The sequence below is a fragment of the Anabrus simplex genome, chromosome 2 (assembly GCF_040414725.1).
Source record: "Anabrus simplex isolate iqAnaSimp1 chromosome 2, ASM4041472v1, whole genome shotgun sequence".
In the NCBI taxonomy this organism is placed as follows: domain Eukaryota; kingdom Metazoa; phylum Arthropoda; class Insecta; order Orthoptera; family Tettigoniidae; genus Anabrus; species Anabrus simplex.
Window position 1 is genome coordinate 911,156,929 of NC_090266.1, and position 24,851 is coordinate 911,181,779.

Below are 24,851 nucleotides of genomic sequence, written 5' to 3' on the forward strand. Positions count from 1 at the left end.
ATGGTTTTCCGTGGTTTCCCATTTTCACACCAGGCAAATGCTGGGGCTGTACCTTAATTAAGGCCATGGCCGCTTCCTTCCCACTCCTAGCCCTTCCCTGTCCCATCGTCGCCATAAGACCTATCTGTGTCGGTGCGACGTAAAGCAACTAGCAAAAAAAAAAAAAAAAAAAAAGGACCTGCACCCTAAATTTGAGATGGCAAAATACAGAAAGAAATTAAAAATCAAATAACTTGCATACCTATTTAATTTTCTTCAAATATACTGCAAATATAAATTCAAATAGCTTACAATTAACAAAATCATTACAAAAATCGTAAATAAAATTGGTCCAATACTCAGATCATTCACAATTCACCGTCGTCATCTGAAGTTTCACCATAGGAAGTCGTCCTCACTACCGTCCACTGAATTTGAAATTTCACATTTCTTAAAGCTTTAGGACACTAGATCGTTGCGAATGCGTGCCCATGCGGTCTTGATCCAGCTGCATATTAGTCCCACTTCAGGCTTCTTCACTTGTCCAGTTGGTGTTAACGCGTGATCACCATCAGACATCCATTCGGTGTACAACTGTTTCATTGCAGTTCTGAAAGGCCGGTTCACGCACACATCCAACGGCTGTAGAATGGAAGTGAGTCGTCCGGGAATTATCGCAAGATCGGTTTTTCCTTTCCTCATCATATCTTATGGCGTCAGTTGTATGTCCTCAGTAACTGTCCAACACAAGCATGTTTCGGTTTTGTAACAAAGCTCCTGGGCGACGTTGCCAAACGCACTTCACCCAGTCCTCAACTAATGCACTGTCCATCCAGCCGGACTCATGTGTTCTAACAATAACACCGGACGGCAAGTTTCCTTTCGGAAGTATTTTCCTTTTCAGAACCATATATGGAGGGAGTTTGGTTCCATCCGCTAATACGCACAACATTACCGTGCATCGTTGCTTTTTGTTACCACCTGTTCTGATGGTTACACTTTTAGAACCCTTTATATCCACTATATTTTCCAACTGCATTTCAAAATAGACGGGTGTCTGGTCAGCCTTCCCAATTTGCGTCAGCAAATAAGAATTTCGCTTCCTCAAATGAATAATGTAACTTTGAAATGCTGTAAGTTTTCTTCATACGCCCCAGGGAGATGTTGTGAAATAGACGTACATCTCAGAATGCACAATCCCTTTCTCCAATAAAAGTTTCGGATCCATCCGCGGCTTGCAGTAAAACCCTGTGTTTTGAGATCTCTAGTGCTTTCAGTTGACACATTTCACTAGAAACACCATATCTTAACTCACGTTTTTCTATCACAAATTTGTGGAGTCATTCTTCAATTTCCAGAAATACTGCAATCTGCCTGCAGAATGCTCTGCAATCGCCGTTACTTGTTAGAAGTTTTTCTTTTTCTTCCATCAGTCACGAATACACGATTCATCAATTTCGTACTTTCTGCCAAAGGCATGTTTTCCATATATTTCAACTTCGCCCACAACATTAAGTTTCTCACGCACAGTAAATGACCGCAGATGCTGTTTTGAATCCATCACTTACTATCGAGACAGCACTTTCACGGGACAGATATGGAACTCGAATGTGAGCGAGATAGACATCCGTAACCAACAGTCTCGACTCTTGCAAAGTACGCTATCCCACGAGATCAGCTATTCGCGCACACAGCATGCCAGCAACACTTGTGAAACGAATGACTATCGAGCATCTGCAGCAGCGGCTTTCATATTTACTGCATATTCACCCATATTCTTTGATTTACCGTATTTCATTACCTTACATTTCACGTTTACATGCCACTGTAACCGTATTGAGAAAAAAAGATCTTGTTTTCTAGAACACAACTAAAACACAATAAGACCTGAATGCCTGTTTACATGTCGTATATTGAGTTCGGTAACCATATTCAAATCTGTTTCAATACTCCATGTAAATCTAGTAAATATTTACAAGAAGGAACTGCTTCAATATGTTCCGCACCCAAGATTTAGAACCAATATTTTGGGGGGAAAAGTGTGGCGGGGGGCGGTATTCGGGATTATACAGTACATGTGACTGGTAACCTTCCACAGAATCTTTCTAGAAGGAACTGTTGCACCACTGAGTGAATTCTTAGTCCACAGGGCACCTTCCTATGTGACCAAAAACATTTTTGTTTACCACTGGTCCACCCAGTTTGAGCCTCAAACCATGACCTTCTGGTCTGTTTACTACATTCCCTGACAAATATTCTGATTGCTCAAGATTGCTTCACTCCCTGGCTCACTGAATGTTCCAAGTTGAGACTAGCTTTATGAATGCTTTTAATCATAATTGTAATTCTGGCCGATGACCTTCGATGTTAGGCCCCTTGAAACAAGAAGCATCATTGTAATTCCACTATTTCTTCTTTGTCTTCTCTTTACATGTTACACTTAAACTACTCATGATTATTAGGGATTCTGACTGGGAGGTCACGGATCCAACCCTGTTTGATGTGCTCGCTCCATAATTTCCCATGGATGGACGTGTTGCGAATCGGCGCTCGCGACAACTCATTATTGACTTTGACTCTGTACTGTTCCATACTTCTGAATCAAGATTTGTGTTTTATACATAAATGATTACAAAACCTCATTAATATTAGCCCTTACAGAGATGATACTTAAGAGTTTAATAATTTTCCATTATTTCTTTCTCTATTCAAATATGACCAAATTTTAACTGTGCGCTTAATGTACCAGTACAGGATCAATTTTGGAGTCTCTCTTTTCCAACATCGGTCGTCTGAGGCAGGAGAGATGAGACTTTGTTAATCCTGAAACATTAGCACGCATTTCTAAATGTGTAGTTGAACTTTCCTATAATATATTTAACCATGCGTACTCTTGTTGATTCCACTGTTCTCACTTTGTTACTTGCCAGGGTTAAGTTTCTAATTATTCACACCTTCAACGATATTTGTCTCGCATTAACAACATTTGGTGTTCTCCCTCTTCTGAAACCACTTTGAAATTTCAACAGAACTGAATGTCTCGTTGCCAAGTTTTTTATCCTATTTACTATTAAACCATTATATACTTTCCCCAATATATGTAATGAGGTTATTCCCATATAGTTACCTGGATTCAATCTGTCCCCTTTATTTTTGTATATAGGGCATATTATCCCCTCTCTCCAAGCTTTTGGGAATACCCCTTTCTCAAAGATTTTATTGAATATCCTTGTCAAAATTTCCATCATGTCCTTTCGCTTTATCACTTCTTTTGAAAATTTGTTTGTGATACCCAAAATTGCTCCTGATTTTCCCTTTTCGGCTGGTTCCTTGTAACAGGTCCCGTGTTCCTTCATCTAATTCAGACAGAGTGACACTCAAACCCCCCGAAACCTCAGTCCCCTCATGATGAACTCTCCGTTTGTCTTCTTTATTCAGTAATTTCTCAAAATACTGAGCTCATGTGCTATGACTTGTATTGGTCTCCCCAGAACCTGAGTTGTTGTTCTGGTTATCTGATTTATTTTATCCCATACTTTCCTGGTATCATTGTCCTTACAATTGTTACTTATGTCTGTAGCCATCTTTTCATGCCATTCCAACTTTTCCCTGTATTCTTTCTTTTTTTCCAAAATTTGTTTGTAGCTATTTGCCCTAGCCTGATACATTTTCCTGCCATTCCTATTAAATTTTCTATCCTAGTTAGGGCTTCTTCAACTCTATACTCATCTTCAATTTTATAATACCTATTTTCCAAATCTTAAAATTCTCTCCACTGAAGTTCTCTGTGATTTCACTCCCTATTCTCACCGCCAACGATACCTAGGTATCTTCCTCTTCTTTAAGCTATCGTAAACCATCTCCTGCACTCTTTAATCTTGGCTCATTATTTTTGTAGATACTGGCACTTGCATATGGTTTGCCTCCACCCAATCCCTAATATGTACCTCATTGATAATCTGCAGACTGTCCCTCCAACATACAACTAGGTCAGTTGTATCACTATATAGGTTAGCTTTCACTCTCATCATCAAATCACCATCCATTCAATATACCAGGTGGTTTACCAGCCCCTTGCGATTTAGTTTTATGCATCGCGTCGTGTTTACTACAATTCTGAAATACATCGGTTCTGCTCCCTAAACCGTAGTAATATAACGAGATGTGTGGTTACGGGCTAAAAACCAGCAGAAAGCGTGAGCGCCACTATTACCGGAAATTCATTGTGAGTACTCCAAATGAAACTGTAAAGTGAGCACAGGATAGGTTTTTCCTTCAGACTCTGCGAGGGATCCCACCTCTACTGCCTCAAGGGCAGTGTCCTGGAGTGTGAGATATTTGGTTAGCGATAAAACTGGGGAGGAGGACCAGTACCTCGCCCAGACGGCCTCACCTGTTATGCTAAGCAGGGGCCTTGTGGGGGATGGAAAGATTCGAGGAGATAGGCAAGGAAGTGTGAAGAAAGCGGCCATGGCCTTGAGTTGGTACCATCCTGGCATTTCCTTGGAGAAGAAATGGGAAACCACAGAAAAACCACTTTGAGGATGGCTGAAGCGAGAATCGAATCCTCTACTCAGTTGATCTCCTGAGGCTGAGTGGACCCTGTTCCAGTCCTCGTAACACTTTTCACATTTTCATGGCAGAGCCAGACATTGAATGGGTACGGTCCATTACAGGGCCAAATAAACAAATCAGATCTGCCTCTATGATGCAGTGATTAGTGTGATTAGCTGCCACCCCCAAAGGCCCAGGTTCAATTCCCGGCGACACACTTCCTTGGCTCCTCACATTTCTTTGGCTATCCTTTCCAAACTTTTCATCCCTCACAAGGCCCCTACTTAGCATAGCAGGTGAGGCTGCCTAGGCGAGGTACTGGTCCTCCTCCGCAGTTTTATCACTTATCAAATGTCTCACACTCCAGGACACTGCCCTTGAGGTGGTAGAGATGGTATCCCTCAGAGTCTGAAGGAAAAACCAACCCAGGAGGGTGAACGGATTAAATAAATAAATAAATAAATAAATAAATAAATAAATAAGCAAACAAACACATCCTTACTACCTCCCAGGCAATTGGCAGGAAAATAAAAAAATTAAAAAATACTTGCATGGGATTTGAACCTTCAAGCACAGGCCACTATCGCAGCTCCCACCGTGCCTCTGCCAAGTGAGCTATTGCGAGGTTTGATACGCAGCGCCCAGTTTCCAGCCTATACAATACCTGTTCCTGGTCTGGGTGTGCACCTCCTGTTATAAAGTACATATTCTTCGTATCTCTGCTCGCTTTACGAGTTTGTTCCAGGTACTCGCAATGAATTAATAGTAGTGCTCACGATTCCTGCTGGTTTTAAGCCTGTAACCACACATCTTGTTATACAGTATTACCACGGTTTAGGGAAAGGGACCAGTGTACTTCAGAAATGTAGTAAAAGCGACGGGACGCATAAAACTAAATCGCAAGGGGCTGGTTATTATTATTATTATTTTTATTATCATTTATTTATCGTACGATGAATGTATGTACATATATATTTTCAAGATAAATGTGCTTAGTCACAAGTCCGTACAATACTACAACTCTAGGTCTAGCATTTTGACTCAATCAACTGTTTCATCCAATGGGCAGTGAATGTCCATTAGCGTTCCTTTGAAAGCTCAAATTGGGCAGTCAGCAACAATGTGGTGGATTGACTGAGAAGAGGCACCACAATCACAGTCAGCAGAGGTAGTCCAACCACATTTGCACAATAGATAACCACATCTGCCTTGTCCAGTTCTTATCCGATTGATGATTCTCCACTGTCGCCTTGGAAGATCAAATCCTTGTACGCGTTTAGAAGGATTCTCAACTAGATGTTTGTTGACTACTGAAGACTGATCCCACTGGGCTTTCCACGAACTGTTAACATGAAAACAGGTTCTTTCAAGATCTGTTGCTGTACGCAGGGGTGGTTTCCTTGATTTCAGTCGTTGATGTTCAGTGTTTTTAATATCTTGGATGGGTAGTTGGGGGTTCTGCTGAATGTTTTTCCAGACCTTTAGGAGAGCTTCTGGTCGTCTTAGGGCTAAAGGTGGAATATCGCTGAGAACAGGAAGCCATAGGCATGTTCGTGCTCTGAATGCATCCCGTAATTATGCGCATTGCCTGATTGAGTTGTACATCAATCTTCTTAGTGTGAACACTATTGATCGAAGAGGGGCAGCAGTATTCAGCAACAGAATATGATAAGGCTAATGCTGGTGATCTTAGAACATGAGTATTGGCTCCCCATGATGTACCAGCAAGTTTCTGAAGAATATTATTTCTAGTTTTAAATTTAGCAGCTATATTTCAGAGATGTTGCTTGAAAGTCAAAGTTCTATCAAGTGTTATTCCCAAGTATTTAGGTGTACTGCAGAACGGCAACACTTGACCTCGGAATTTTATTGTTGGTTTGTAATTAGACTGTCTGTTACGTAAGTGGAATGTAGATATAACTTTTTTTTGAGGATTTAGGTGAAGGCACCATTTCTTGAAGTATACATCCAAGGCTTCCAGGTCACTGGCTAAAGTAGTTTCAGCATCATAAAAGCTGGAGCACTGAGTCACCAAACAAATGTCAAATGAATTTTCTTGATGATGAGTCTGGGAAGTCATATATGTGCAGACTGAAAAGAAGGGGGCCGAGGACTGATCCTTGAGGTAGACCATAGCTCGATAGCTGCAGTCGCTTAAGTGCGGCCAGTATTCGGGAGATAGTAGGTTCGAATCCCGCTGTCGGCAGCCCTGAAAATGGTTTACCGTGGTTTCCCATTTCCACACCAGGCAAATGCTGGGGCTGTACCTTAATTAAGGCCACGGCTGCTTCCTTCCCACTCCTAGCCCTTCCCTGCCCCATCGTCGCCATAAGACCTATCTGTGTCGGTGCGACGTAAAACAACTAGCAAAAAAAAATTTAAACACTGTACTTCTGTCATTATCAGCGTAGATCTGGAAGTACCCATTACTAAGCATATTGTTAAATAAGGCCATAAGTTTATGACATGGGATAACACTCAAAAATGTTAGGAGTCCTCCTCCTCGCCAGACAGTATCATAGGCAGCTGATAGATCCAAAAAGGCAGCCATGCTTACTGATTTCCTCTCATATCCATTTTTGATATAAGTGGTGAGAGACAGTACTTGATCGTTACAACTTCTTCTGGGTCTAAATCCTGCTTGCTCTATAGGAATGTAGCTGTTGATTGTTTCATAAATTCTATTGTAGATCAGTCGCTCAAGGAGTTTGTGTGACACTTAGAAGTGCTATTGGATTGTAGCTTTCCACTTTAGATGGATCTTTATTTGGTTTCAGTATGGCTATTATCTTTGTTTTCTTCATCAAAGGTGGCATGTTTTCAGTTTGCAGAATACTAGTGAAGAAGTTGGTTAACCATTTTATTGTGGCTGGTCCACAATGAGCCAAAAATTCAGGATAAATTCCATCAAATCCTGTAGCTTTTCCAAGTTTCATACTTTTTATTGCAGCTTTAGTTTCTCCTTCTTTGAATGGAGTAGAGAATTCAGAAGACTGTGGCGCTGCTCTCTTCTTGATCAACTTTAATTTGATATCCATTTTGGTTCGCTTGTCTTTTGTGTTTTTGGAAACTGATATTAGCTGATTAGCAAAATCATTCAGATTGATGGCTGTTTTTGATCTTTTAGTTGCAGGGTTTGAAGAGTCCAATTTCCTAATTATAGACCAGGCCTTCCTGATTGAACGGGTGTAATCTAGAAATTTCACTATTTCATGCCAGATCCTTCTTCGACTCTCATCCAAGGATTGGAGGAGACCAGCTGCATTGTCGGAATTAGGATGTTCTTCATATTCCCTTAGTAATTCCTCACTCTCTGAACTCCAGCCAGGGATATACATCTTATGATATCCTCTAGGAATGCGTCATCTGGCTGCACTATTTATAACCCCTACAAATCTGTAGTTGTTGTATGTTGGTTTGATCCATCTTATATTGGAGTCTGTTTGCTTTGCAGATTCAGTCCACTTGGCTTTCTTGAAGTTCCACCTTGGTTTAGGATGTGATCGAACAATAGGTATAGACATTCCAATCTCCAAGAGAACAGGCCTGTGTTGACTATGTGGGAAATCATTGAGCACTGTACGTCGAACTTGATTGTGTGAATTATGAAGCCAATTTGTGAAGCAAAGATGTGGGGTGTAGCCTCGAGACCAGCTAGCTGATTGAAAGGTAGGCAGGTCTTTAGCATCTAAAATCAGATTCAAATTTTCAGTTTCCATCCATTCCACAAGAACTTCACCATTAGAGTCATCCTTGTTCCCCAATGATGATGATGATGATGACTGTTGAAATCATTGAGATATATAGTAGGATACTGCAGAGAAGGTATAAGAGGATTAGGCCAAGTAATATCTGGTGGCTTGTACACATTAACTATTGTCAAGTTTTCAATGATAACTGTAGTAGTAAAAATGTCATTTTCAGAGTTTACTGTTAGTAATTGGTAATTTGTTTCTATTACGATAGTGATATCTGAAAAACTGAAGATGTTTCAGAAGTGAAAATTCGTATTGGGAGACTCCTTTAAAAATAAAGCAATACATATTTCTTTGTTTTTGGAAAATCCTCCTTAGGGGGAGGGCGAGAATTGAAAAATTAGTTGAATTCTTTGTACGAGGATAATTATATCTCAAAAACAAAAGATGCTGCAGATGTGAAAATTGGAATTTGGAATCTCCTTTAAATATAAAGAAACACGCATTTTGGGGGGAAAAGTCAACTTGGGGGTTGGGAGTGAAAAAAACGAGTTGAATTCTTTTTATGAGGATACATGTATTTCAAAAACTGAAGATGTTACAGTCATTATACTTGGTATTTGGAAGCTCCTCATAAATAAACTCGCATTTGGGGGGGTGGAGTTGTCAACTTAACAGGGGTTGGGTGTGAAAATGAAGTTGAATTCATTTTATGAGGCTTATATCTCAAAAGCTTAAGATGTTACAGACATTTGTATTTGGAATCTTCTTTCAAAGTAAAGAAACATGTATTCCTTTGTTTCTTTAAAACCCACTTAAGTGGGGTGAATGATTTGAAAAATTTGTCGAATTTTTTGTATGATGGTACTTATATCTCAAAAGCTAAAGATGTTATAAACATGAAAATTGTTATTTAGAATCTCCTTTAAAAAATAAAAATTGTATCCTTTTGTTTTTGGAAAATGACTTAGGGTGATTGAAAAATTAGTTGAACTATTTGTGTGAAGATACTTATATCTAAAAAACTAAAGATGTTACAGACGTGAAAATTGCTATTTGGAATCTCTTTTAAAAATAAAGGAACACTTTTTTCTCTCGGTAAATCGACTTAAGGTGGGGGGGGGGGGTGAAAATAAGTAAAGAAGGAGGTGAATTATATTTATGAGGTTACTTATATCTCAGAAACTGAAGATGTCACAGACGTGAAAGTTGGTATTTTCAATCTCCATTAAAAATAAACACGTATGTATTGTTTTAGGAATACCCACTTAAGAGGGGAGAGGGTTGGAAAGAATTCTTTTTGTGAGGATACTTATATCTCAAAAACTGAAGATGTTACAGATGTGAAAGCAGATGTTCGAAATCTCGTTTAAAAATAAAGAGACATGTATTTCTTTATTTTCGGGGTGGGGGAAGGACTGATAAATGGGTTTAGTTCCTTTTATGGGAATACCTATATCTAAAAACCTGAAGATGTTACAGACTTAGAAATAGGTATTTGGAATCTCTGAAAAATAAAGAAACATGCTGGGGATTTTTTCAACTTGAGGGAAGACCATTTCTCACATCTATAGTTCTATGTTGCATGGTCATCTTTGCTCCAAAAGGCAATACCACAAACGTGGTTTACAAAGAGTTTCTGGAGTAAATGAAATTAATTTTTTTGGTGAGTTTTTATACTTCAGGGTTTTTCAGATAATGTCTTAGTACAGTACCGAGGAACAATTACTTTTAACAAGTTATGAAATCCACGCGAGCGAAGCTGCGGGTAACTGCTAGTATATGTATGTGTATATACCAAAAAAATCTAATGATGTTACAAACGTGAAAATTGGTATTTGGTATCTCCTTTAAAAATAAACATGCATTTGGGGGGGGGGGGGGATCAACTTAACGGGCTGGGGTGGATTGAGAAAGGAGTTGAATTCTTTTCATGAGGATACTTATATTTCAAAAACTGAAGATGTTACAGACATGAACATTTGTATTTGGTATTTTCTTTCAAAGTAAAGAAACACATATTCTTTTATCTTTAAAAAATCCACTTACGGGGGTGAATTAATTGAAAAATTAGTTGAATTCTTTGTATGAGGATACTTAATCTGAAAAACTCAAGTTGTTACAGGCATGAAAAGTAGTATTTGGAATCTCCTTATAAAATGAAGAAACACGCATTTTGGGGTGAGGGGGTGGGGGGGCGATAGCAGTGAAAAAGTAGTTTAATTCTTTTTTATGAGGATACATATATCTCAGAAATGAAGATGTTACAGTTGTGATAATTGGTATTTGGTAGCTCCTTTAAAAATAAACAAGTATTTTTGGTTTTTGGAAAATTCACTTAAAGGGGTGGGTGAAAGGAAGTGAAGAAATTTAATTCTTTTTATGGAGAAACACTTATATCTCAAAAACTTAAGGTTACACATGTGAAAATTGGTATTTGGAATCTCCTTTAAAATAAAGAAACACGCATTTTTGGAGAGGGGAGGATCAACTTAATGGGCTGAGGTGAAAAGGGAGTTTAATTCTTTTTATGAGGATACTTATATCTCAAAAACTGAAGATGTTAGAGACATGACCATTTCTATTTGGAATCTTCTTTCAAAGTAAAGAAACTCGTGTTCTTTTGTCTTCGGAATATCCACTTAAAGGAGATGAATTAATTCTTTGTATGGGGATACCTATATCTCCAACACTAAAGATGTTAAAGACGTGAAAATTGGTATTTGGAATCTCCTTTAAAATTAAAGAAACACGCATTTGTTTGTTTGTTTTCGGAAAATTTACTTAGGGGTGTGGGGTTGAAAATAAGTAAATAAGGAGTTGAATTATGTTTATGAGGATATTTATATCTTTATATCTTAAAAACTGAAGCTGCCATTACAGACATGAAAGTTGGTATTTTGAATTTCCTTTCAAAATACAGAAACACGTAGTTTTTGTTTTCGGTAAGTACTTGAGGTGGAAGAGGTGTGGAAAGAAGTGATGAAGACTAAGTTCAATTATTTTTATGAGTATACATTTATCTCAAAATCTGAAGGTGTTACAGATGTACAGACGAGAAAACTGGTATTTGGAATCTCCTTTAAAAATAATGAAACCCGCATTTTTTTAAAAATCAACTTAAGGGGCTAAAAAGAATTGGAAAAGCAGATGATTTTTTAAAATGAGTGCTGGTATATCTACTATGTCAAAAACTTAACATGTTGGAGACAAGAAAATTGGTATTTAGAAAGTCCTTTAAAAATACATAAGGCACTTGACAGGGGTGAAAAGAAGAAAGAAATGTTGAATTATTTTTTATGAGGATACTTACATCTTAAAAACTGAAGATGTTGCAGACATGAAAATCAGTATTTGAATCTCCTTCAAAAATAAAGGAACCTGTATTTTTGTTTTTGGAAAATACTATTGGGTGGGGGAAGGACTGATCAAGGTGTTGAATTCATTCTATGGGAATACTTATGTATATCTCAAAAACTGAAGATGTTACAAATGTGGAAATAGGTATTTGGAATTTCCCTTAAAAGTAAAGAAACATGTATTTATTTTGTCGACTTGAGATAAGACTGTTTCTCACTTGTTGAGTTCTATGTCGCATGGTCGCCTTAGCCCCAAAAAGTAATATCACAAATGTGCTTTACAAAGAATTTATGGGGTAAATGAAACTCAGGAATTTTCAGATAATGTCTGAGTACAATGCCAAGGAACGATTACTTTCATCAAATTACCAAATCCATTGCTAGCGGGTAATTGCTAGTTCCTAATAATATAACTAACACCGATAATATTCATTGTATTTATAAATAAGAATTAGTATATGAAATACAAATCATGTTTACATAGTTAGAAAACACGAAACAGATTAAAATAGTATAAATAATATACCAAAATCGAAACAAGTATTCGACCAATTAACATAACATTTGACAATGAAAAAATGTAATTAATATTCGTTGGTAAAACAACTGCATACAACACATTACAAGAAAAACACAAATCACTCATAACAGTGAAATGATGTATCGTACTCAGTAAATAAGATACTCAGCAAGCAAGACTGCTTTAAATATGCACTTGACTCCCTAACATAACCCTACAACCCATGCACTTCAAAATGACAAAGTCTAACCCAATTCGTTGGTAAAACACAACAACGCACACACAACACATTCCAAGAAAAACACCCCTAGCACTGAAATGGCATACCATAGGTGAGATGGATAGATCGAATCACGAATGAAGAGATACTGAATCTAATTGGCGAGAGGAGATAGATTTGGCCAAATTTGACGAGAAGAAGAGATAGAATGATAGGACAGCTTAAGACACCCAGGACGTCTTCAGTTGGTTTTTGAAGGAAGTGTAGGTGGTAAGAATGGTAGGGGTAGACCAAGGTATGAATATGACAAGCAGATTAGAGCCGATGTAGGATGCAATAGTTACGTAGAAATGAAAAGGTTAGCACAGGATAGGGTGGCATGGAGTGCTGCATCAAACCAGTCTATGGACTGATGACTCAAGCAACAACTCAGTAAATAAGAAATTCAGCAACCTACACTACTTTAAGTATTCACGTGACTCCCTAACATAAACCCTACCGGGCGAGTTGACCGTGCGGTTAGGGGCGTACGGCTGTGAGCTTGCATCCGGGAGATAGTGGGTTCGAATTCCAATATCGGCAGCCCTGGAGATGGTTTCCCATTTTCACACCAGGCAAATGCTGGGGCTGTACCTTAATTAAGGCCATGGCCACTTCCTACCAGCTCCTAGGCCTTTCCTATCCCACCGTCGCCATAAGACCTATCTGTGTCGGTGCAACGTAAAGCCACTAGCAAAAAAAAACTGTATAACTCACTCTCTTAGAAATCCAGTTGAGTGTGGAATGTTTTGAAGCACTTTATTACACTTTCCACATACCTATTTGTCTCTGATTATGACAACTAATTCTTCTTCAAAAATAACATAAAAGCCTCTCTGACAGTTTAATTGGACCACACAAGTTATTCATCACTAACACCCTCACTACTGTCTTCATTATTCACTTGATAGCTGCGTTTATGCTGTGCATAATCATCCTCATTAACACAATGAACGTCACTTGACTCAATTTCATCATTAACTTCAGTTAAACTTGTCTCAGGCAAGTGTAAATCTTATGATGTACCTCATTCACTGTTTGCTGGCCATAGGGTGACAGGGTGAACTTGATGAAATAACCTCTGTTATGTGCTACCCAACTACACAGTATCATTGAAAAAAGGTTCACTCAAAGGATATCCACCCTATGCTTTTTGCTGTACTAATAGAGCACATGGATAGCCAATAGCTGGCAGGAAAGTGAATGTTTCCTACACAGCTAGAAGAGTCTGTATGCATGTATATCGAACCGCCCCTGAGATACGATTGCCAGGACTCTGCGCATGTACGTCGAACCATCCTGAGAGGTTAAGCTTCTATGATATATGGCTATTCAAGGTTGCGAAGTGCAGTAATGTTTAAATGCTATGATATGTGGCTAGTCGAGCAATACATTCTGACTAAAAGGTACAGAATGCTTAATTTTGTGTAAGGAGATGACTTAAGTTTAGGCTCCTACTACGGGAAGTAGTTATGTTAGGATAATCTTTAAATGTGCTGTATAACTTAGAGTTACAGAAACATTTTATGAATCTGGTCTTCAGATATCCTTCAAGATATCAGAAAATTTGCATAATAGCCCTTTGAAGCACTTTATTATACTTTATTATAATACCCATCAAATTTTCATCAAAAGAATTACAGTAGAAGTCCGCTATAGCGAGTATGGCATACAACGAGGACTCCGTTATAACTATTACTTGTGCCCGTCCCTTCAAAATTCCTATATTAAACTGTATTATCCTTCGGTTACAGCGAGAACCCTATCACTGACGCATCCGTTAATACGAGCGGTTATGCGAGCTCGATTTTTCCGTTGCCGATATTTATGTACCCAGTCACTATACTGCATGCGATCGATCATCTTCGGTACCGTATCGTTTCCTCGCTATGCCCACCAGCGAGCTCTCTCTCGTTGATATTCGAAGGCAATGTCTGAGTCGATTAATAATACCCGTCGAGTGCTTTTCCGCGAGGAAAATGAGAGAACATGATTTCGTAATAAATGCGTAAATATTGTGTCCGATAGCCGTTGTTAACTCGTTAAATATAAACGCTGAATAAACGATCGCTTAATTTTAATGCTAAATACCGCAATTAAGTAAGAATGAGATAGGCCTACACATCTAGATATGGCAGAGTAACGTCATTGATTACAAGGTTCGTTTATATTTTCTCGCGTCCGTTAAATTACGGAAAGGCTATTATCATGTAAATTTATAGCGAGAATACTATAATTTCTCTGCTTCCGCTTTAAGTACCGTAAAATGGGGTGAATAGGATCACTTTCATGTGGAACATTAACCTACCAACAGAAAAAATACAGAATTATCCTCCTTTTTTTGTTTCAGTACATGAGTCCTACTATGTTTTATAACTTTATCCACAAATATTCTAGAATTCCTTCATATTTCCTTGAATTTAACCAATTTGTTAAGTGATCCTATTCACCCCTTGACTGGGGTCAATAGGATCAGGCATATTAATATGAAAGTTATTCGATTCACATCAAATCGGGGTCAATGGGATTGGTTATTTGATAGTTAAAACACATAAATACATTTTCTATTATAGTTTAATGTTCTGAAATAACTAAAACAAAACTGATTAGGGCTAAAAAACGTTGTTGTCAAAGTAAAAAATATCTGTGCCTTCATTAATAAAATAATAACAAAAAATGCTATTTAAGTACATTATAGTTCAAATGTATTGTAATGTGTATGTAATGGCAACAACATATATGAAGGAGAAACATTTGTTTTTATTTTATCAAAGAATGACATTCTATGAAGGCAGAGTCTGAGAGTGCATATTAGAGTTTCTGGAATTTAAGGTTAACCTCGCTTTGTAATTTTTGTACGCGTGTTTGGGGTGAATAGGATCACCATGCCAAGAACTTACAAACGAGATCCATATGCAAGGGCTTACAAGAACCATGATCCTGAGACCATACAATTGGCTAAGGATGAATTTAATAAGAAAGGTGTTAGCATAAGAGCTGCAAGTAAGCAGTTTGGGGAAGAGTTTTAAAAGTGTTGCCATTTGATGATGGGGTAAATGATCCTTATCACGTCAGAAAAGTATCTGTGCCTTCATTAATAAAATAATAACAAAAAATGCTATTTAAGTACATTATAGTTCAAATGTATTGTAATGTGTATGTAATGGCAACAACATATATGAAGGAGAAACATTTGTTTTTATTTTATCAAAGAATGACATTCTATGAAGGCAGAGTCTGAGAGTGCATATTGAATTTCAATTGGCCCCTTATCAATATATGTGGATTGTCCAGTTTTCCTATTACCTAAGTATAGGAAAATTCACATATGTCCTCAACATCAGGAAAAGTGTAAATGTAACCAGCATAATCTGAAGTAACCTTCGACCTCACAAAATTGGCCACAAATCAATCCTTCTCTTTCTTCTCTAGAACTTGACCAATAAAAGAGTGACTCATACTGGAACTAGTGCCTGGTTTACTGGTCAGAAAGAAAACCAGTAGTCAGTCCCCATTTTCAATTTCATCAGCAGGAACTTGTATTATGTTATTTGCATTCCCTTCTGAATTCTGTTCATGCAAACGAGGTTCGGAGATATCACTGTTAGCTGCTGGAACATCCACTTCACATTGAGATTCACTCACGTTGGGATAAGGGATTTGAGGATCAGTCACTCTCACTACAAGTCACGCTTTTGTCTGGAGCAACATCCAGCTTCTTCTTTTGCTTCCGCACTACGTTCTCTTCATATCGCATGCTCATTAGAAAAGCCTTGAAAGAATCGTCCAACACTTTTCTGACGTGATAAGGATCATTTACCCCATCATCAAATGGCAACACTTTTAAAACTCTTCCCCAAACTGCTTACTTGCAGCTCTTATGCTAACACCTTTCTTATTAAATTCATCCTTAGCCAATTGTATGGTCTCAGGATCATGGTTCTTGTAAGCCCTTGCATATGGATCTCGTTTGTAAGTTCTTGGCATGGTGATCCTATTCACCCCAAACACGCGTACAAAAATTACAAAGCGAGGTTAACCTTAAATTCCAGAAACTCTAATAGACGCACAATATTGCTTATTTCACACATGATTCTGGAATATATTTTGATTACAAAATACCAACTGTGATTTCGGGGAATCTAATAGTTTCTGAGATTCAGACAAAGTTATTTCACTCCCATATATTGTCAGTGACACAAAATGGCGGGAAAATGTACAGGTGTCACGACAGGCAACCCCCACACATGAAATTTACTGTATTCCAAGGAGAAAATAACATATAATTGTATAAACCTGGAAATCTTTAAAAAGAAAGTCGTTTACTCCTTGAAAAGTGAAGTTAATAACTTTATCACTTTATGATCCTATTCACCCCATTTTACGGTATGTTTTCATCATACATATAGTACAGGTATGTTTTCATCATACATATAGTACAGGTAAGTTAGGATATGTGACGCTATTTGAATAACAAAACTGAAACATTTGCCACAAAATGCGATCGATCATCTTCGGTACAGTATAGTTTTCGCGATATGTGCATTTGCGAGCTCTCTCGTCAACATTCGAAGGCGATATTGGAGTCGATTAGTAATACCCGTCGACTGCTGTTCTCAAAATAAAATTCGAAATGAAAGAGGATAAGACGTTTTTGTAATAAATGCGTAAATAACGTGGCCGATAGCAGTTGTTAACTCGTAAAAAATAAAGTCTGAAGTAAACGATCTCTTAATTTTAATGGTATACCGTATACTGAAATTAAGTAAGAAAGTGATACACCTCAAGATATGGCAGGGTACTATCACATATTTCAGAGGATAGTTTATATTTTCTCGCGTCTAGTTAAATTTCGAAAAGCTATTCCCGTGTCAATTTTTAGCGAGGAGGTTATCATTTCTCTACACGCGTTTCAAATAGGTTCCCATGATACATATACGGTAAGGTTAGGTGATGCCGTTTGAAAAAGAAAACTGAAATGTTTGCCACAGACTCAGGAGTGATACCGTATTTCTTCGAATCCAAAACGTTTTTTCTCAGAATCTCGTGTGAAAAATGAATGGTCGTTTTGCATTCCCGGCCTGATAGTAATGCAACTACCGCAGTAACTACGCTGTTTCTTTTCACACCCCGCGGGGGGCCCCGCGGGCGCGCACACATACACAAAACTCGTTGACAATAAACAACCGCCTCTTTATCATAGGCCTACATCGCTAGCCACGGCGACCGGTCGTACAGTGCCTATGTGTAACGCCACTGGATCTCGGAAAATAGTAAAGAGAGAATGACATTATATTATCCTCCACAAAAAAAAAAAAAAAAAAAAAAAAAAAGTTTCTCAAATCTGCAGAATGGCATCAAATCATGAGAGCCTTCGAATTCTTAGAAAGGCCACGGCTATCAGTAGCAGAGTTATAACGCGTCTGCTATACCTGACGCCTAGTAAAATACGGTAGGAATATTTTCGTGATGGACCGACGTATTGTAAAGATGCGTGGAACAGGTATTGCCGGAAAATTTTCAACGGGTTCTCGTCGATGTTACGATGCCAATTTTAAGTTAATGGCTATTAACCACTCGGGAAGGTTTAATAATTTTGCAGTCGCAAGAAAATACGGCATGGGCCTAATTAAAGCCCATATTCGGCATTACCGTGAAGACCAAGATAGCTTAAAAATGCGTACTGCACAAAAAATGCATTCAGTGGCCTGCAACAAGGACGCTTTAAAGAAGTAGAAGATGAAATTGTGAGGTATGTGCACAAAAATGCATGGGCGGAATTGCCATACCGCGGCCTAATAAACTCGTTCGTTGACTTTCAAAGTCCGCGATTAAGACCTATACATTGCTAGCCGCTGAAGTTGGCCGAATCTGGCAATCAAGACGTGCGTGTAGCGGCAGCCAGTTATATCTGACGCTGAGTGAAAGTAACAGTTTTATAGTAACCAAGAATATTTTCCTGGTGGATCGTCGCATTGTAGAGTCGCGTGGAATGTGTATTGCCGGCAAATTTTCAACGAGTTCCCTTCGATATTATGATGCCAATTTTAAGTTAATGGTTATTAAACCCGCTAAAATAAAGCATAATTGTACAGCCGCAAAAATACGGCATAACTAAAGCCAGTGTTCGGCGTCTACAGTCTAAAAATGCGTACTGTATAAGAAAAGATAATCATATAATTTTACAAAGCACGTTTTAAGCCTGATTAATTTTTTTGAAGGAAAAAGTGGGAGTCGTCTTGGATTCGGAGAAATACGGTAATATTTTTCAGAATGAAATTAAACCCACACTTTCACGTAGCATCGGATTTCGAAAAACTACAAACAAGTGAGCCGCAGTGTGGATATTATCTGTGAAAACTCAAATTTTGACCAAACTTATTGCCGTCTCATACTGAATTTAATGTGTATGGGTTTTTCCCGACTTTTACAAAAAACGGATATAACGACAATCCGCTATAGCGAGTAAATTTTTCGCAAATACGACTTCTCGCTATAACGGACTTCTACTGTATTTTGAGTTATAGAAAATAGCCTATTAAGATTTTGCCAGGAAACAAAAATTCCTTTGAGATATTAAAAATTCAAGTTATAGAAATTTGACTGTATATGCTTAGGTAATATGTATTTGAAAAGAAGTATTCCTGTTTTCTTTGAGTTTCTTCATTTTTTCAGACCAGTATTACCTGTCCCAATCAATTGGTGGTTTTGTAATTAAACAACTTGTGTTCTCTACAGAATTTTAAACAACTGTCACCCACCCATACGACACGCAATACTCACCACAGAGGACTGTCTGCTACCAAGTATACTTATATCAACATCCACACATCGATACTCACCTCGTGGACTGGTCGGAACAGACTAAAACAATCTGGAGCTGGACTCGTACGTAGGCAGATAATGATAGGAAGCAGGGACATTGTAGAACCTGTGCACCTCAAATGAAAGAATGGGTACAAAACATGAGGGATTTATTAACAGACACGAAAATTAGATGAATAATCTGATGAACAAAAATGGTAAAGCATGGGATAGTTACTTACATATAAAGATGTATAGAGTATTTTACATGTAGACAGGTGTTCTGCAGCACCAAGAGGCTCAATAAGTATCAACAAGAGTAGCCACAATCGACTCTTCCAAAATAATAATCACACCTCAGAATATCAACTCACCTCGAATATACATAATTCTGTGAAGTTAAATACTTCAACCACAAATTTGAGAATCTGGGCAGGTGTGGGAGAAAATCAAAATAAACTGTTCAGGGATTCGCATATTCCGATCGATAACATATCACCTGAGCTCCAAGCGAGCATCACCCGAGACGCGAACACACAACAGTCACCATCTCTACCAAAGCATAATCTCAAGGAACATGAAATGAAATGGCGTATGGCTTTTAGTGCCGGGAGTGTCCGAGGACATGTTTGGCTCGCCAGGTGCAGGTCTTTTGACTTGACACACTTAGGCGACCTATGCGTCGTGACGAGGATGAAATGATGATGAAGACGACACATACACCCAGCCCCAGTGCCAGAGAAATTAACCAATGATGGTTAAAATTCCTGACCCTGTCGGGAATCGAACCCAGGGCCCCTGTGGCCAAAGGCCAGTATGCTAACCATTCAGCCATGGAGCCAGACTCTCAAGGAACAAAAGATGTTAGATAAAGGAATGGTTGCTATAGTTATGAGATGGGTAAACAATATCAACAATCAAACAGATAAAACTAAAGGAAAATCACAAAATAATTAAATAGTCAGGCCCAAAAATACCATAAAGCAAAATAAAAGAAAAATGAAAATTAAATGAAAATAACACCCGTGAGATACAGAGAATACCATAAATCACACAAGCGGATAGCACAAACACGCACGCAGAATAGAGACCTACAATGATGAGGACCCATGATAGGTCAGTGCATCACTTCACATTATGGAAACAATCCGTATAGCATGACATGTAATTTCATGGACTCACAAGCTTGATTCAGACACCACAGATCGTAATATTGGATCGCCGCAAAGAGAGACAAGGCTCGCCCAAACTACAATCGTAACAGTCACCATGTGCATGTAGCGTGATATATTCATATCGCGTCTCATGGACGAACATGAATATCAAATCATAGCATTGTATAATACCTTCTTCCAAAAAAGCTCAGCAATGAACTGATACGACGAACAACAACAATGGTAGGTCTCAATGTAAAGTCTCAAGCAAGCACATCAACCATGCAAACGGACAAATACTATCCTCCGTTTTCTCGTGTATGTAAAGTATAAAGGAAAACAAAACACACAAAGCAAAAGACAAAAGTCTGCTGTGAACAAAATTAAGTGGTCTGCAGAACGAAAATCTCATAACGTAGCATCCGCGCAACTACGGCAAACAAAACAAATAAATACCTGCATTACGCAGAGGTAGAACACAGAGGCTCTACGTAACCGGGAACATCGACTCTAGAATGAGAGTTGGGTACAGGAGAAGATAAATGCAAGTTAAGGACCACTTATAATTGATTACACTCATTTCAAGTCCCTTTTTGTCCATCTTCCCGAGGCTGTTCATTATTGGCCTCCCTATCAGACAGACTCCTCTCAAGGAAGTGATCTGGAGACAAAGAATCCCAAAAACAGATAGCCAAGAGCGCCATCTGTCAAGTCTCACCCAAACTACAATCGTAACAGTCACCATGTGCATGCTGCATGATATATTCATATTACCGAGCTCGATAGCTGCAGTCGCTTAAGTGAGGCCAGTATCCAGTAAATGGGAGATAGTGGGTTCGAACCCCACTGTCGGCAGCCCTTAAGATGGTTTTCCGTGGTTTCCCATTTTCACACCAGGCAAATGCCGGAGCTGTACCTTAATTAAGGCCACGGCCACTTCCTTCCCATTCCTAGTCCTTTCCTATCCCATCGTCGCCATAAAACCTATCTGTGTCGGTGCGACGTAAAGCAAATAGCAAAAAATATATATATATATATTCATATCGCCTCGCATGGACGAACATGAATCATAGCATAGTATAATAGCATTTTCCAGAAAAGCTCAGCCATGGCTTAAAAACACCAAACTATTGAAAAACAATCTGATTTTCCAAGTAATCCGTAATACACACTCCCGTCAATTACCCCCACTACCCCATCCTTCCACCACGCCTTACTTCCATTCCCCCGCAGGTGCCTCCTTCCTTCCCCTCGCCTCCTTTACCGCCGCCTACCTCAGCTATCACACACATTCGTCTGGCTCTGTCTGTGTAACATGCATGTTCACCATGCTGCTCAAGGTGCGTCAATCATCATTTAAGGATTCTAATAATTCTAGTAACTTCCATACATTGCTTCCAACTTCTAACTTGGCTAATTTCTTCTTCAGGTTCAAATTGAATTGGGAATTTCATCTCTAGTCATATTATGCTCTTACATGACAAATTTAACTTCCCTGGAACCACCTAATAATCAAGTGAATAACTGTCACCCATATAGACACCATAAAACAGCACAAATTCACTTAACCCGGATGTACACAGGCTGGACTATATAACAAAAACGAATTGCCAGAATTTTAAGAATTTTATATCACAGCATTCAATTGTGACATAATTTTAACTTCATCTCATGTATCATTACAGTAGTGTATTTATAATGTGTTAAAATGTGCTTTAGCCATATGTATATAATTGTTTAATTGCACTTAAGGCTGATGTTGGCAGATAGGCCTAGATGCCAAAACTAGTACCATTTGGCATGTGATTGAATCGCAATAAAATGTTATTGTATTGAATAGATGGACCTTGAAAGAATTTTAATTTACTGTAATTCCACTTCAATACAGAACACAATGAAATTCATAACTATAAATCTGTCAAGGAGAAGTATGTTAAACGTCATATTCGGGAACATACCAACAATGACGTTGATTGCATATCCACAGAGATATGATGTTTATTGATGGTGCAGCACCAAGGCAAGCTTGGTGTGGCACAGGTGTCATCATTGTCATAACTTAATTATTTGCTCAGTTGATACATATTTGAAACTAAGTTTTCCTATTCTCTGATTTTATAATTAATCCATTTTTTTGGTTTCTTTTTTTTTCAGACCAGTATTACCTGTCATAGTGAATTGCTGGTTTTGTAATAAATCAACTTATGTTTCTTACAAAACTTCAAACTCCTGGGATTGTCCAAGTTGCTTACAGTATAATGGTTTCACTGAAGTAAGATTAATTATATTTCTTCTTTAAAAAAAAAAACAATATATAGTTAGCTTGTCTCTGGAGCATATAGCATACCATAAAATAGCAATGAATCACATAAGGAAAACTCCCTTGAGACTCCCTATGTATATACATTTTTCTGTATTAGATATACATTGTTAGTTATGTCTTAGTCACATCTGTTGTTTGTGTTCTTTCTGTATGCTATATCCTGGGTTCTGTTTCCACTGAAATTTTGTTTACAAGACTAGTTCTCAAGATTGGCATGGTTTTTATTGGCATTTCTTTGTATTCTTTGCACATTATTTAATTCAACCTTATTGTAATATGTTTTTGTTGTTTATCAGTTCTGAGTGTTGTGTGATGTCCTGTTTATTCGTAGGAGAAAAGTTATATCATGATAATAAAATTTGTAAAATTCTGTAATGGAAGGATAATGCTATTGCTCAGGGGAAAAGTAAAACTGGATACTTGCATATAATCTGATATCAGCTCTACAGAACTCCTCAAACTCAAAGCCCCAGGCTTGCACTCTGGTCATGAGACTTGCATGTTGGGGATGTGTGAGTGAGTATATAAAGATTACTGCATTGCTCAAAATCAATGGGGAAGATAGATCTGAATGGTGGGGGGCAGTATGTGCATATACAGGAAAACATTGTGATCACTTGGCTGAAGAAGTGTAATTTTACTCCTCGCAACATACCTACTTATCTTTCAACAGCAGAAAGGCAAGCCAGTGGCACAAGTGCAGCATAGGTAGCAGGTGTTATAATTCAAATAGAGTTCTTACACCTAACCAGTGCATGTCCAGAGCAGCCACCCTCATTTCACTGAGTAAAACATCACTCAAGATTTTGTTATATAAACTAGCTATTGCCCTCTGCTTCATTTGCATATATTCAGGGAACTGTTTCAGAATAACGTAACTGACATGCACCTCCTTGTTGATCTGTTTACCTTGTGGTAATAGTAAGTTGGCATGCTTGATAGTAAGTCCATCATCTGAAGATTGAGCAACTCAGACAGCAGCTTGTCTCGTTCACTGGCTGTTAAGTCAAAACTCCCTCTTTGACTTGCTTTGAGTTTGCTGTACAGTCCAAGCTTTCTTTGCCTTAGTTGTCATATAACTCAGGTTAGACCTTTTCTTAGCTGGTGCCATGATTATTGACTATGATGATGAAGTTAATAAAATAGCCTGATGTTTATGAAAACTTAATCAGGAAAGAGTCCTAAGAAAACAGAAGATGTTGGCAAGTGTGTCCCATACAGAGTAGGAAGACTGTGGGGTACCATTATTAATTGACCACTGAGCAAGTGGGTGTGCAGTTTGGGTCATGTAGCCATCAGCTTGCATTCAGGAGATAGTGGGTTTGAACCCCACTGTCAGCAACCCGTGGTTTCCAATTTTCACACCAGGCAAATGCTGGGGCTGTACCTTATTTAAGGCCATGGTCTCTTCCTTCCCCACCGAGCAAGTTGGCCATGTAGTTAGTGGCGCGCTGCTGTGAGGTTGCATTTGGGAGATAGTGAGTTTGAACCCCACTGTCGACAGCCCTGATGATGGTTTTCCGTGATTTCCCATTTTCACACCAGAAAAATGCTGGGTCTGTACCTTAATTATGACCATGGCCATTTCCTTCTCTCTCCTCTCCCATCGTCGCCATAACACCTATCTGTGTTGGTGCGACGTAAAAGCAACTTTCTTCCTTCCCACTCCTATTGCATTGTAGCCATAAGACCTATCTGTGTCAGTGCACCACAAATCAGATTGTAAAAATAAAAAAAATAAATGTATTAATTGACCATTCAGATAGAAGTTCACCAGTAACCAATAGAAAAAGCAGCTTTAAAAATTAATTTGAGACCAATTTGTGCAAGCATAGCTAACAAACAATGTGTGCATTCATAGCTTATAAAAAGAGAATAACCTGCTGAAAAGCTACATTTTCACATGAAAAATAATTGTAGTTACTGCTATATTCTTAACAACAGTACGAAGGTATGCTTGCAAAATGAAGTTACGCCGTGGAGAATGAATTTTAGCTGTGTGATGGAGGGGGCGGAGTCAGGTGGGCGTGGTAGGGAAGGATAACGTAATAACGTGTGACGTATAATCTGAAAAAACAAGCTGTTTTTAGGGAGTTTTTAACACTGTTGAAAACTGAAATAAGAGAATCAAGTAAAATTCTGGGCTTTTCGGAAATGTCGTTCAAGTTGAGATTAGGATTGAAATATTGGTCTAGATGTATGTA

At 38.4% G+C, this 24,851-nt stretch overlaps 1 protein-coding gene across 4 annotated transcripts in view; it reads left to right on the forward strand.

Annotated features, from left to right (window-relative positions):
- The window catches only part of LOC136863185 (uncharacterized), a 185,985-nt gene that overhangs the window by 22,933 nt on the left and 138,201 nt on the right, over positions 1-24,851 (forward strand). For 3 of the 4 annotated variants that reach the window (XM_067139541.2, XM_067139542.2, XM_067139544.2), the window contains exon 2: positions 22,479-22,596. The exons of the other annotated variant lie outside the window; for it this stretch is intronic. In XM_067139541.2, the coding sequence (XP_066995642.2) occupies positions 22,479-22,596 (118 nt within the window). The remainder of the gene's footprint in view (positions 1-22,478; positions 22,597-24,851) is intronic. 4 annotated transcript variants of the gene reach the window in all.